Below are 15,000 nucleotides of genomic sequence, written 5' to 3'. Positions count from 1 at the left end.
AGAGAATGAATGAGAGAGAGAGAGACATGCAGAGAAATATAGAGACAGGCAGAGAGAAAGACAGAGAGAGAGACAGGCAGAGAGAGAGAGCAGGGGGAGGGGGAGGAGAGGGAGTGTGAATGAGGAGAGGAGACAGCGGGTATGGACTGTATGTTCTCAGAGAGAGAGAGAGCGGGGGGAGAGGAGGAGAGGAGACAGCGGGTATGGACTGTATGTTCTCAGAGATAGAGAGAGCGGGGGGAGAGGAGGAGGGGAGACAGCTGGTATGGACTGTATGTTCTCAGAGAGAGAGCGGGGGGAGAGGAGGATAGGAGACAGCTGGTATGGACTGTATGTTCTCAGAGAGAGAGAGAGCGGGGGGAGAGGAGGAGAGGAGACAGCTGATATGGACTGTATGTTCTCAGAGAGAGAGCGGGGGGAGAGGAGGATAGGAGACAGCTGGTATGGACTGTATGTTCTCAGAGAGAGAGAGAGCGGGGGGAGAGGAGGAGAGGAGACAGCTGGTATGGACTGTATGTTCTCAGAGAGAGAGAGAGAGGGGGGAGAGGAGGAGGGGAGACAGCTGGTATGGACTGTATGTTCTCAGAGAGAGAGGGGTATGGGTATAGTGTGGTAACCCTGGTCTGTTCCTGGTCTGTTGTTAGTTGTTACCGTAGGAGGATGTGAGATCAGAGATATTCCTCAATGTTTTGGCACAGACAAACATACACACACACCAACACTCTACGCTTTAATGAATGTTTGTTCTTAGAGATAAGCAAGACTGCCAATGAATCTGACACATTCACCAATATGTGTGGTGTGTGTGTGTGTGTGTGTGTGTGTGTGTGTGTGTGTGTGTGTGTGTGTGTGTGTGTGTGTGTGTGTGTGTGTGTGTGTGTGTGTGTGTGTGTGTGTGTGTGTGTGTGTGAGAGAGCCGGAGCGTGTTGTTTCGCCCGCTCATATTTTTCTCTGGGGAAATTAAAAGTGATCACAATCTCACTGTCTCTGTAAACATAGTTTATCACTCAGAGGGGGGAGAGAGAGTGTGTGAGAGAGAGTAATTCCATTGCAGCCTGTGTATGTTCCTGCCTGACTGTGTTATTTTCCTAAGATCTGTATTCTCCTGACTTTATGATAATAATATACATCATAATCCGTTGGTCTCGTTGATATTACATCTCCAGGTGAAAAGGAACTGCTGTTATCTACACTATATGTATTTATGATAAAAGCTTTGATTTGTACCACAGAAAGTTAATATTTCTCAGTAATTGTGTTTGTTATCATATGGACGTAGGAGGAGGTTTGAATAGAAGAGGGTGAACAGTCGTCTCTGACTTTGAGAATCAAATCAAATCAAATGTATTTATATAGCCCTTCGTACATCAGCTGATATCTCAAAGTGCTGTACAGAAACCCAGCCTAAAACCCCAAACAGCAAGCAATGCAGGTGTAGAAGTATGGTGGCTAGGAAAAACTCCCTAGAAAGGCCAAAACCTAGGAAGAAACTTAGAGAGGAACCAGGCTATGTGGGATGGCCAGTCCTCTTCTGGCTGTGCCGGGTGGAGATTATAACAGAACATGGCCAAGATGTTCAAATGTTCATAAATGACCAGCATGGTCGAATAATAATAAGGCAGAACAGTTGAAACTGGAGCAGCAGCACGGCCAGGTGGACTGGGGACAGCAAGGAGTCGTCATGTCAGGTAGTCCTGGGGCATGGTCCTAGGGCTCAGGTCCTCCTCCGAGAGAGAGAGAGAGAAAGAAAGAGAGAAGGAGAGAATTAGAGAACACACACTTAGATTCACACAGGACACCGACTAGGACAGGAGAAGTACTCCAGATATAACAAACTGACCCTAGCCCCCCGACACATAAACTACTGCAGCATAAATACTGGAGGAGAAGCTCTGTATTCTCCTGACTTTATGATAATAATATAAATACTGGAGGAGAAGCTCTGTATTCTCCTGACTTTGAGAAGAGGGACATGTTATTTAACATGTTTCCCAGTCTTCTCTTTGTTACTGAAGAAGCCATCCTGTGCTACAGACAACTGAAAGTTAACAACGGTTTAGTTCTGCTTTGATATGTTGTGCCTGCTTCCATCCTTAACATGTTTCCCAGTCTTCTCTTTGTTACTGAAGAAGCCATCCTGTGCTACAGACAACTGAAAGTTAACAACCGTTTAGTTCTGCTTTGATATGTTGTGCCTGCTTCCATCCTTAACATGATCCTGTGTGTGGAAACCCCCCCCCCCCCCCCCCCCCCTCTGAGATGGGCTTCTTTCTGAGACCTTGCCTTGACAAGTTTGGATGGGAAACTAGGTGATGAAACTCTATGTATCTCAAGTTGTGATGTACTGATTTGATCCCTAAGTGAGTGAATAATGAAATGGTACCACTGTGAAGCTTATCTGTATCAGGACAGCAATATACCCATCATGCACCATGTTTATTTTCCACTCCAGTAATCATAAGACACGGTTTCTCTCTCTGCGTTGAGAGGGATTGATTGATACACCACCGCTATTGGATCTAAGCCACTGTGACAGTTGAATATGCAAATGTTTTTCTCTGTGGATGGATGTACTCCCTAAGTTCCTAGTCACTATTCCTCTCTGTCTCTGTCTCTCTGTCTCTCTCTCTCTCTCTCTCTCTCTTTATTTCCTTCGTTCTTTCTTTCTTTCTGTCTTTCTTTATTTATTTCTTTCTCTCTCTCTCTCTCTCTCTGTGTCTCTCTTTCCTTCTTTCTTTAGCTCTTTCTTTCTTTATTTGTTCTTTCTTTCTCTCTCTCTCTGTGTGTGTGTCTCTCTCTCTCTCTTTCTTTATTTCTTTCTCTCTCTCTCTGTGTCTCTCTCTCTCTCTCTCTTTCTTTCTTTCTTTCTTTCTCTCTCTCTCTGTGTCTCTCTCTCTCTTTCTTTCTTTCTTTCTTTCTCTCTCTCTCTGTGTGTCTCTCTCTCTCTCTCTTTCTTTCTTGCTTTCTTTCTTTCTCTCTCTCTCTCTCTGTCTCTCTCTCTCTCTCTCTCTCTCTTTCTTTCTTTCTTTCTGTCTCTGTCTCTGTCTCTGTCTCTGTCTCTCTGTCAATTCAATTTAAGGGGCTTTATTGGCATGGGAAACATATGTTAACAAAAGTGTGATAAACAATATAAAATTAACAGTTAACATTACACTTAAAAAAGTTACAAAAGAATAAAGACATTTCCAATGTCATAGTATGTCTATATACAGTGTTGTAATGATGAGGAAATAATACTCAAGGGAATAAATCAACATAAATATGGGTTGTATTTACAGTGGTGTTTGTTCTTCACTGGTCACCCTTTTTTTGTGGCAACAGGTCACTAATAATATGGTCATAAATTTGGCAGGAGGTTAGGAAGTGCAGCTCAGTTTCCACCTCATTTTGTGGGCAGTGGGCACATAGCCTGTCTTCTCTTGAGAGCCAGGTCTGCCTACGGTGGCCTTTCTCAATAGCAAGGCTATGCTCACTGAGTCTGTACATAGTCAAGGATTTCCTTAATTTTGGGTCAGTCACGGTGGTCAGGTATTCTGCCGCTGTGTACTCTCTGTTTAGGGATAAATAGCATTCTAGTTTGCTCTGTTTTTTGCCAATTATTTCCAATGTGTCATGTAATTATCTTTTTGTTTTCTCATGATTTGGTTGGGTCTAATTCTGTTTCTGTCCTGGAGCTCTGTGGGGTCTGTTTGTGTTTGTGAACAGAGCCCCACGACCAGCTTGTTTAGGGGACTCTTCTCCATGTTCATCTCTCTGTAGGTGATGGCTTTGTTATGGAAGGTTTGGGAATCGCTTCCTTTTAGGTGGTTATAGAATTGAACGGCTCTTTTCTGGATTTTGATAATTAGTGGGTATCGGCCTAATTCTGCTCTGCATGTATTATTTGGTGTTGTACGTTGTACACGAATGATATTTTTGCAGAATTCTGCGTGCAGAGTCTCAATTTGGTGTTTGTCCCATTTTGTGAATTCTTGGTTGGTCAACGGACCCCAGACCTCACAACCATAAAGGGCAATGGGTTCTATAACTGATTCAAGTATTTTTAGCCAGATCCTAATTGGTATGCCAAATTTTATGTTCCTTTCGATGGCATAGAAGGTCCTTCTTGCTTTGTTTCTCAGATCATTCACAGCTTTGTGGAAGTCTCTCTCTGTCTCTATTTCTCTGTTAGAGAGAATCCTAATGAGGTGGAGTCTCTTTGATAAGACTTCCTGACACTACGTTTGTTCTTTCTCATCTCGGTAAAGCTCGTCTCGATAAAGTTTTTGGGGCGGGTTGAAGGGAGAGGACGCTGGTGGGGGGAATGTTGTAAAGCATTGCCCACAATCCTGTGAGTGATGTGTTGCTTGTGACGCAGTCGGCAAACCTGCTGAGTTTCCCGTGTGACAGGTTGATGACACAACAAAGACATTCCTGACTTCAAACGGCACAATGCCAAGTTGCCGTCTTCAACAGTGATGGTGGTTGTTGCTGGAGAGATTGTGGTAGGAGTGAGTTAGTCAAGTAGTGAAGAAGAGAGAGAGGAGGGAGGAGAGGGGAGAGGAGAGGAATAGAGAGGAGAGGAGAGGAGAGGAGGGAGGAGAGGGGAGAGGAGAGGAATAGAGAGGAGAGGAATAGAGAGGAGAGGAGAAGAGAGGAGAGGAATAGAGAGGAGAGGAATAGAGAGGAGAGGAATAGAGAGGAGAGGAGAAGAGAGGAGGGAGGAGAGGGGAGAGGGGAGGAATAGAGAGGATGGGAGATGACAATGGAGAGAGGAGGGAGGAGAGGGGAGAGGAGAGGAATAGAGAGGAGAGGAGAGGAGAGGAGAGGAGAGGAGAGGAAGGAGGAGAGGGGAGAGGAGAGGAATAGAGAGGATGGGAGAGGACAATGGAGAGAGGAGGGAGGAGAGGGGAGAGGAGAGGAATAGAGAGGAGAGGAGAGGAGAGGAGAGAGGAGAGGGGAGAGGAGAGGAATAGAGAGGAGGGGAGAGGAGAACGGAGAGAGGAAAGAATAGAGGAGATGAGGAGAGGATGAGAGAGGAGAGGAGAGGAGGAGGGGAGGAGATAGGAGAGGAGGGGAATAGAGAGGAGGGGAGAGGAGAAAGGAGAGAGGAAAGAAGAGAGGAGAGGATGAGAGAGGAGAGGAGAGGAATAGAGAGGAGGGGAGAGGAGAAAGGAGAGAGGAAAGAAGAGAGGAGATGAGGAGAGGATGAGAGAGGAGAGGAGAGGAATAGAGAGGAGGGGAGAGGAGAATGGAGAGAGGAAAGAATAGAGAAGATGAGGAGAGGATGAGAGAGGAGAGGAGAGGAATAGAGAGAAGGGGGGAGGAGAACAGAGAGAGGAAAGAAGAGAATAGATGAGGATGAGAGAGGAGAGGAGAGGAATAGAGAAGAGAGGAGTAGAGAGGAGAGGAGGAGGAGAGAAGTAAATAGGAGATGAGGAGAGGAATAGAGAGGAGAAGAGAGAGGTGGAGAGGAGGAGTAGAGAGGAGGAGAAAAGGAGAGAGGAGAGGAGAGGAGGAGAGGAGGAGATAGGAGAGTAGGGGATGGGAGGGGTGGGGTGGGGAGAGAGGAGAGGAGGGGAGAGGAGATGATAGGAGTGGTTGAGGTTCTAGAGAGGAGAGAGGAGAGGGGGAGAGGAGTAGAGGGAGAGAGGAGAGGAGAGGAGAGGAGGAGAGGAGAGGAGGAGGAGAGAAGTGAATAGGAGATGAGGAGAGGAATAGAGAGGAGAAGAGAGAGGAGGAGAAGAGGAGAGAGGAGAGGAGGAGAAGAGGAGAGGAGGAGAGGAGGGGAGGGGAGGGGTGGGGAGAGAGGAGAGGAGGTGATAGGAGTGGTTGAGGTTCTAGAGAGGAGAGAAGGAGAGAGGAGAGGAGGAGAGGAGTAGAGGGAGAGAGGAGAGGAGAGGAGAGGAGGAGAGGAGAGGAGTGGTTGAGGAGGAGAGAGGAGAGGAGGGGAGGGAAGGGGTGGGGAGAGATGACAAGAGGAGAGGAGATGATAGGAGTGGTTGAGGAGAAAGGATGGGAGAGGAGATGAGGAAAGGAGAGGAGTGGAGTGGAGTGGAGTGGAGAGGAGGAGAGAGGAGAGGAGAGGAGGAGAGAGGAGAGCAGTAGAGAAGAGAGTGGAGAGGAGAGGAGAGGAGGAGGGAGGAGAGGAGAGGAGTGGAGTGGAGAGGACAGGAGGAAAGAGGAGAGGAGATGCAGGGAGGGGAGTGGAGTAGAGAGGAGAGAGGAGAAGATGAAAGATGTTCCTGGGGTACATTAAAAAGATGAATAATGAATTAGTTAACAATCATCAAGTTTATTGCTTGACCTCAAATCATTTATTCTCTGCATCAAATCTTTTATTTTCTTTTCTACTCTGCATAGACCATCATACATCCAGAGATTGTTCTTCCTGTTTTAAAGGAATGGGCTCTACATATTTATGGTCCCTTGTCCCCAGCTAGCAGTCAGCCCAGATATTATAAATGGTAATTGCAGTTCACCTTTTCATTGAGGCTGCGTTTTGTGGGTCACAGTGTAAATTGCCTGCCATAACTGTGTTCTAACACAGTGTGCAGACAGTCTGAATTGGTTCGCTTTCAAAGTAAAAGTCTGCTGTAAGCTCAGTGATGTGCACGTGCGCATGCACACACACTCAAACATGCACACACACCACACGCACGCGCACACACACAGTGACATATCCCTGACAAATGAGTTGCAGTGCTGCAGCGACAGACAGTCAGAGTGGTGATGTCCTGGGGACCGGCACACAGTAACTGTGTTCCAAATTGTACCCTATTCTACAGGGCTCTGGTTAATAGTAGTGGAATACGTAGGGAATAGGGTGCCATTTGGGATGCGGTCGGTGACTACAAACCACAGTGATTTCCCAGTGGGCCTCATGAAGACCTGGTTCAACCAACAGTCACTTAAATGCTAAGCCATACTCTGAGGAAGGAGGGAGAGAGGCATGGAGACGCATCTACACCATGTTATTCCTCACTGTTTACTTGTCCAGCTACTCAGCAGCATCCAGTTCATTTAACTTATACTTTTATAATATTTTGTCAATTAAATACACTTTCTATAAATTATGATTTGATTTGGACTGTAGCTGTAGTTAGATGGTGATTTGGACTGTGGCTGTAGTTAGATGGTGATTTGGACTGTAGCTGTAGTTAGATGGTGATTTGATTTGAACTGTAGCTGTAGCTGTAGTTAGATGGTGATGTGATTTGGACTGTAGCTGTAGTTAGATGGTGATGTGATTTGGACTGTAGCTGTAGTTAGATGGTGATGTGATTTGAACTGTAGCTGTAGCTGTAGTTAGATGGTGATGTGATTTGGACTGTAGCTGTAGTTAGATGGTGATTTGGACTGTAGCTGTAGTTAGATGGTGATGTGATTTGAACTGTAGCTGTAGCTGTAGTTAGATGGTGATGTGATCTGGACTGTAGCTGTAGTTAGATGGTGATTTGGACTGTAGCTGTAGTTAGATGGTGATGTGATTTGGACTGTAGCTGTAGTTAGATGGTGATGTGATTTGGACTGTAGCTGTAGTTAGATGGTGATTTGGACTGTAGCTGTAGTTAGATGGTGATGTGATTTGAACTGTAGCTGTAGCTGTAGTTAGATGGTGATTTGGACTGTAGCTGTAGTTAGATGGTGATTTGGACTGTAGCTGTAGTTAGATGGTGATGTGATTTGGACTGTAGCTGTAGTTAGATGGTGATGTGATTTGGACTGTAGCTGTAGTTAGATGGTGATGTGATTTGGACTGTAGCTGTAGTTAGATGGTGATGTGATTTGAACTGTAGCTGTAGTTAGATGGTGATTTGGACTGTAGCTGTAGTTAGTTGGTGATATGATTTGGACTGTAGCTGTAGTTAGATGCTTCAACAAACAGAATAAGTATCTGTACCTCCATGTAAGCCGTCTGCAGCTTGTTTCTCAGTCTTCCACTTTGACCTGCTGGGACAATGGAAACAACCCCCACCACCACACACAGACACTGCCTTTGAATACCACACAACCATTCTGCAGAGCCTTTTACAAAATCAAGGTCTTCTGAGCATTCAATGTTCTCTCTCCTCTCTCTCTCAGTTCTCCCCTCTCTCTCTCTCTCTCTCTCTCTCTCTCTCTCTCTCTCTCTCTCTCTCTCTCTCTCTCTCAGTTCTCCCCCCCCTCTCTCAGTTCTCCCCCCCTCCCCCCCTCTCTCTCTCTCTCTCTCTCTCTCTCTCTCAGTTCTCTCTCTCTCTCTCTCCCCCTCTCTCCCTCTCTCTCTCTTAGTTCTCTCTCTCTCTCTCTCTCTCTCTCTCAATCCCCCCTCTCCCTTCTTTAATCGTCTGTTCTGAAGAGGGCGAAGCACGTGTCTTTAGACTGACCTTGGCAGGCAGGTAAAGTAAGGGAGCGTGGGGTTAAACACTAATGTAAATGCAGGAGCTATAGAAGGAACTCTGAGCATCCACAACAAGACCTGAACTCATGACTTCGGTGAGATGTCACTCAGACAGGAATACAAATCCCTTCTTTCTACCTCACCCTCTCTCTCTTGCTCTCTCTCCATTTCTCTCTCTCTCTTTCTCTTGCTTTCTCCATTTCTTTCTCTCTCTCTCCTCTCTCTCTTCACCATCTCTCCCTGCTGTTTCTCATTGCATCTCTATGTGCTCTTAATGTCTACTATTACTAAAATAAGGCGTGCCTACAGTAGCAGTGTGACAGAGGTAGAACAATTTAATATAGCTTACTATATTTCAAATGACACCTAACTGGACATGCTCCCATGTAGTGTACAGCCAGAGGAGTGAATCAATGGTCTGGTCTTCATGATTACTAAACAGTGATGGATGAGATCTCTCTCTGGTTCAAGGTGATTGACCCCCTCCATGTAACACAGTGATGGATGAGATCTCTCTCTGGTTCAAGGTGATTGACCCCCTCCATGTAACACAGTGATGGTTGAGAGCTCTCTCTGGTTCAAGGTGATTGACCCCCTCCATGTAACACAGTGATGGATGAGATCTCTCTCTGGTTCAAGGTGATTGACCACCTCCATGTAACACAGTGATGGATGAGATCTCTCTCTGGTTCAAGGTGATTGACCACCTCCATGTAACACAGTGATGGATGAGATCTCTCTCTGGTTCAAGGTGATTGACCCCCTCCATGTAACACAGTGATGGATTTGATAGAGCTCCAAGACGCCTGATACTATAAGATCCAAGCCTTCATTATCACAATGGCTTTGCTCACTGGCCAGTGAGATGATTCTCCATCTCCTACGGATCACAGGCGGCTGGTGGCACTCAAAATTGGGGAGGACAGGCTCATAGTAATGGCTGGAACGGAATTAATGGAATGATGTTGAACACATCAAACACCTGGTTTCCATTTTATTTGATGCCATTCCATTCACTTCATTCCAGCCATTATTATGAGCCGTTCTCCCCTCACCCACCAACCACCTTACCAACCACCCCACCACCCCACCAACCACCCCACCAACCACCTTACCAACCACCCCACCACCCCACCAACCACCCCACCAACCACCTTACCAACCAACCAACCCACCAGCCACCCAACCAACCACCCCACCAACCACCCCACCAACTAACCACCCCACCAGCCACCCCAGCAACCACCCCACCAACCACCCACCAACCACCCCACCAACCACCCCACCAGCCACCCGACCAACCACCCCACCAACCACCTTACCGACCAACCACCCCACCAACCACCTTACCAACCAACCCACCAGCCACCCGACCAACCACCCCACCAACCACCTTACCAACCACCTTACCAACCACCAACCACCCCACCAACCACCCCACCAACCACCCCACCAACCACCTTACCAACCACCTTACCAACTACCCCACCAACCACCCGACCAACCACCCCACCAACCACCTTACCAACCACGCCACCAACCACCCCACCAACCACCCGACCAACCACCCCACCCCACCAACCACCTTACCAACCAACCACCCCACCAACCACCAACCACCCCACCAACCACCCCACCAACCACCCCACCAACCACCCCACTAACCAACCACCCCACCAACCACCCCACCAACCACCCCACCAGCCACCCCACCAACCACCCCACCAACCACCCCACCAACCACCTGTGCCATGGAAAAAGCAGACAATTGACCCATACACTGATTCCATGGTGACTGCATTGTAAAGGAGATAATTTGCCTCTGAAAGGGCTTAGTGTTTGATGTTTTAAACTGTAATGGGAATAAACCCCATCCTCGGGATGTGCCACTGCTACTATAACAGAAGCCTGGCTGTGTAGTTGACATTTGCATACCTCAAATGCAAAGATGAATGCATTAGGCCCAGCTGTGTTTAACAAGCCTGAAACTGAAACATCTGTGTGAGCCGGGTTGTGTGTGTTTGTGTCTGTGTGTGTGTGTTTCACCAGACATTGATGAGTGTACCGATGGCTTCGTGGAGTGTGACAGCAGAGCCATCTGTGTTAACCTGCCTGGCTGGTACCACTGTGAGTGTCGGGACGGCTACCATGACAACGGGATGTTCTCAGCCAATGGGGAGTCCTGTGAAGGTAAGTTGGGTGTCTAGACTCACCTGTTTGAGCACAGTACTGGTATGCACAAGGATCTTAGGTGCTGGAATTATTATACAAACACATATCTCATCCATTACTATTTTCCCTCTGGAATTCAACTGTATTTGTTTGTTGACTTCATACACTAACCTGTAGTCTGTCCCTCCTCCTTCATACACTAACCTGTAGTCTGTCTGTCCCTCCTCCTTAATACACTAACCTGTAGTCTGTCTGTCCCTCCTCCTTAATACACTAACCTGTAGTCTGTCTGTCCCTCCTCCTTCATACACTAACCTGTAGTCTGTCTGTCCCTCCTCCTTCATACACTAACCTGTAGTCTGTCTGTCCCTCCTCCTTCATACACTAACCTGTAGTCTGTCTGTCCCTCCTCCTTCATACACTAACCTGTAGTCTGTCTGTCCCTCCTCCTTCATACACGAACCTGTAGTCTGTCTGTCCCTCCTCCTTCATACACTAACTTGTAGTCTGTCTGTCCCTCCTCCTTCATACACTAACCTGTAGTCTGTCTGTCCCTCCTTCATACACTAACTTGTAGTCTATCTGTCCCTCCTCCTTCATACACTAACCTGTAGTCTGTCTGTCCCTCCTCCTTCATACACTAACCTGTAGTCTGTCTGTCCCTCCTTCATACACTAACTTGTAGTCTGTCTGTGCCTCCTTCATACATTAACCTGTAGTCTGTCTGTCCCTCCTCCTTCATACACTAACCTGTAGTCTGTCTGTCCCACCTCCTTCATACACTAACCTGTAGTCTGTCTGTCCCTCCTTCATACATTAATCTGTAGTCTGTCAGTCCCTCCTCCTTCATACACTAACCTGTAGTCTGTCTGTCCCTCCTCCTTCATACACTAACCTGTAGTCTGTCTGTCCCTCCTTCATACACTAACCTGTAGTCTGTCTGTCCCTCCTCCTTCATACACTAACCTGTAGTCTGTCTGTCCCTCCTTCATGCACTAACCTGTAGTCTGTCTGTCCCTCCTTCATACACTAACTTGTAGTCTGTCTGTGCCTCCTTCATACATTAACCTGTAGTCTGTCTGTCCCTCCTTCATACACTAACCTGTAGTCTGTCTGTCCCTCCTCCTTCATACACTAACCTGTAGTCTGTCTGTCCCTCCTCTCTGCAGATATAGATGAGTGTGCGACAGAAAGACACAGCTGTGCTAACGATACGGTGTGTTTCAACGTGGACGGAGGCTACGACTGCAGGTGCCCTCACGGCAAGAACTGCACCGGGGACTGTAACCACGACAACAAGCACAAACACAACGGGCAGATCTGGGTGCTGGACAACGACAGGTGCTCCGTCTGCTCCTGCCAGGTGAGTGATGTACTGTAGAACCTCCTGGGGAATCATGGGAATTGGAGTCTTTTGGAAAAATAGTTTCCAATCAGAGTTTTATATTTCAGTTACAATCTAATGCTAAATCTAACATGTCAAAATATAGATCTGAAAGGAAAAGCTTAGTCTGACTCTCTCCCCCTCCCCCCTACAGTCTGGTCTGGTGATGTGTCGTAGGATGGTGTGTGACTGTGAGTCCACCACAGCCGACCTGTTCTGCTGTCCAGAGTGTAACCCCGGCCTCAGCAGCCAGTGTCTGCACCAGAACAGACTCATTACATACAGCAGTGGAGACACCTGGGTGGAGAACTGCCAGCAGTGCCAGTGTATGGTGAGTTGGCATCGACAGACACTGTAGAGAGATGTGGAGGATAGTACCAGTACATAGTGAGTTACTGGGGTAGTGGAGGATAGTACCAGTACATACTGAGTTACTGTGGTAGTGATGGATAGTACCAGTACATACTGAGTTACTGTGGTAGTGGAGGATAGTACCAGTACATACTGAGTTACTGGGGTAGTGGAGGATAGTACCAGTACATACTGAGTTACTGGGGTAGTGATGGATAGTACCAGTACATACTGAGTTACTGGGGTAGTGGAGGATAGTACCAGTACATACTGAGTTACTGGGGTAGTGGAGGATAGTACCAGTGCATACTGAGTTACTGCGGTAGTGGAGGATAGTACCAGTACATACTGAGTTACTGGGGTAGTGGAGGATAGTACCAGTACATACTGAGTTACTGGGGTAGTGGAGGATAGTACCAGTACATACTGAGTTACTGGGGTAGTGATGGATAGTACCAGTACATACTGAGTTACTGTGGTAGTGGAGGATAGTACCAGTACATACTGAGTTACTGGGGTAGTGATGGATAGTACCAGTACATACTGAGTTACTGGGGTAGTGATGGAAGGGATGGACATGAATGTAGCCCACAAGCCTGAGGCTAGTAGTTTTCAGACCAGACTAGTAATGTTCAGACCAGACTAGTAATGTTCAGACCAGACTAGTAGTGTTCAGACTAGACTAGTAATGTTCAGACCAGACTAGTAATGTTCAGACCAGACTAGTAGTGTTCAGACCAGGCTAGTAGTGTTCAGACCAGGCTAGTAGTGTTCAGACCAGGCTAGTAGTGTTCAGACCAGGCTAGGAGTGTTCAGACCAGGCTAGGAGTGTTCAGACCAGGCTAGTAATGTTCAGACCAGACTAGTAGTGTTCAGACCAGGCTAGTAGTGTTCAGACTAGACTAGTAGTGTTCAGACCAGGCTAGTAGTGTTCAGACCAGACTAGTAATGTTCAGACCAGACTAGTAGTGTTCAGACCAGGCTAGGAGTGTTCAGACCAGGCTAGTAGTGTTCAGACCAGGCTAGTAGTGTTCAGACCAGACTAGTAGTGTTCAGACCAGACTAGTAATGTTCAGACCAGGCTAGTAGTGTTCAGACCAGGCTAGTAATGTTCAGACCAGGCTAGTAATGTTCAGACCAGGCTAGTAGTGTTCAGACCAGACTAGTAATGTTCAGACCAGGCTAGTAATGTTCAGACCAGACTAGTAGTGTTCAGACCAGGCTAGTAGTGTTCAGACCAGGCTAGTAGAACATTTGCCCAACTAACCCACCAGCTTGAGAATCTCTGTTTTTAAAAATATAATATGTCCCAGATTTCGGTACTGCATGTTTGGTAGGCTAATACCATGCCAGTATATGAACCCTCAGCAGGCCCAGTGCCAGCAGAGTAGACGCTGATTAGTTTTCATTGACATACTGTATGGAGGAGAAAGAGGTAGACCCAGAATGTGGCTCTTGAGAAGCCTGAGTGCGTCAGTGCTGTGGGTATACAGACTGGACTGGACTGGATGCTTCTGTCTTGTTGTCGTGAGACAAGGGATTTAAAGTCTACCAATCCCAATTGAATCATAAAAGTTCAGCGAACATATGGCAGTAAATCTCTCTGTGCTATCGACCGGTGCCAAGCCTGCCTCTCTGCCTTTCTGCATGTCTCTCTCTCTCTTTCTATCTCTCTTTCTCCTTTCTCACTCTCTGCCTTTATCTGTCTCTCTCTGCCTTTCTCTCTGCCTTTCTCTCTGCCTTTCTGCATGTCTCTCTCTCTCTTTCTATCTCTCTTTCTCCTTTCTCACTCTCTGCCTTTCTCTGTTTCTTTCTGCCTTTCTCTCTGTCTTTCTCTCTCTTTCTGCCTTTCTCTCTGCCTTTCTCTGTCTCTCTGTGCCTTTCTCTCTGTCTTTCTCTCTCTCTGCCTTTCTCTCTGCCTTTCTCTGTCTCTCTCTGTCTTTCTCTCTGTCTTTCTCTGTCTCTGTGCCTTTCTCTCTGTCTTTCTCTCTCTTTCTGCCTTTCTCTCTGCCTTTCTCTGTCTCTCTGTGCCTTTCTCTCTGTCTTTCTCTGTCTCCCTGTGCCTTTCTCTCTGTCTTTCTCTGTCTCTGTCTTTCTCTCTCTCTCTGCCTTTCTCTGTCTCTCTGTGCCTTTCTCTCTGTCTTTCTCTGTCTCTGCCTTTCTCTCTCTCTCTCAAACTCAAGCTGCTTTATTGGCATGAAAACCGTTGCGTCAATATTGCCAAAGCAACAATGTAGACAACAATGTCGACAACAATGTATACAAAAATGTAGACAACAATGTAGACAACAATGTAGAAAACAATGTAGACAACAATGTTGACAACGTTTACAACAATGTTTACAACAATGTGGACAACAATGAAGACAAGAACAGCCCTTAGTAGAAATAGAATAAATAATAAATAAATAATGTCTCTCTCTCTCTCTCTCTCTCTCTCTCTCTCTCTCTCTCTCTCTTTCTCTCTCTCTCTGCCTCTCTCTCTCTCTCTCTCTCTCTCTACCTCTCTCTACCTCTCTCTCTCTGTGTATCTACCTCTCTGTGTCTCTCTCTCCCTCCTGGAGTGCAGCCTCCAGCAGAGAGAGAGAGAAAGACACAGAGAGAGAGACACAGAGGTGGAGACACACACAGAGATAGAGAGAGAGAGGTAGAGAGAGAGAGAGAGAGAGAGAGAGAGAGAGAGGTAGAGACAGAGAGAGAGGCAGAGACAGAGATAGGGAGAGTTAGAAACCTA

The 15,000-nt window shown here is 46.8% G+C and overlaps 1 protein-coding gene across 2 annotated transcripts in view; it reads left to right on the top strand.

Moving 5' to 3' along the window:
• The window catches only part of nell2b (NEL-like 2b), a 113,605-nt gene that overhangs the window by 93,201 nt on the left and 5,404 nt on the right, over window positions 1-15,000 (top strand). For both annotated transcript variants that reach the window (XM_090213480.1, XM_090213481.1), the window contains exons 16-18: window positions 10,409-10,549; window positions 11,701-11,894; window positions 12,070-12,246. In XM_090213480.1, coding sequence (XP_090069606.1) covers window positions 10,409-10,549; window positions 11,701-11,894; window positions 12,070-12,246 — 512 coding nt within the window. The remainder of the gene's footprint in view (window positions 1-10,408; window positions 10,550-11,700; window positions 11,895-12,069; window positions 12,247-15,000) is intronic.

Source organism: Oncorhynchus mykiss, chromosome 21 (genome assembly GCF_057628025.1).
Source record: "Oncorhynchus mykiss isolate SJ-2025 chromosome 21, ASM5762802v1, whole genome shotgun sequence".
Taxonomy (NCBI): Eukaryota; Metazoa; Chordata; class Actinopteri; order Salmoniformes; family Salmonidae; genus Oncorhynchus; species Oncorhynchus mykiss.
This window is presented reverse-complemented; position numbering and strand designations above follow the sequence as displayed.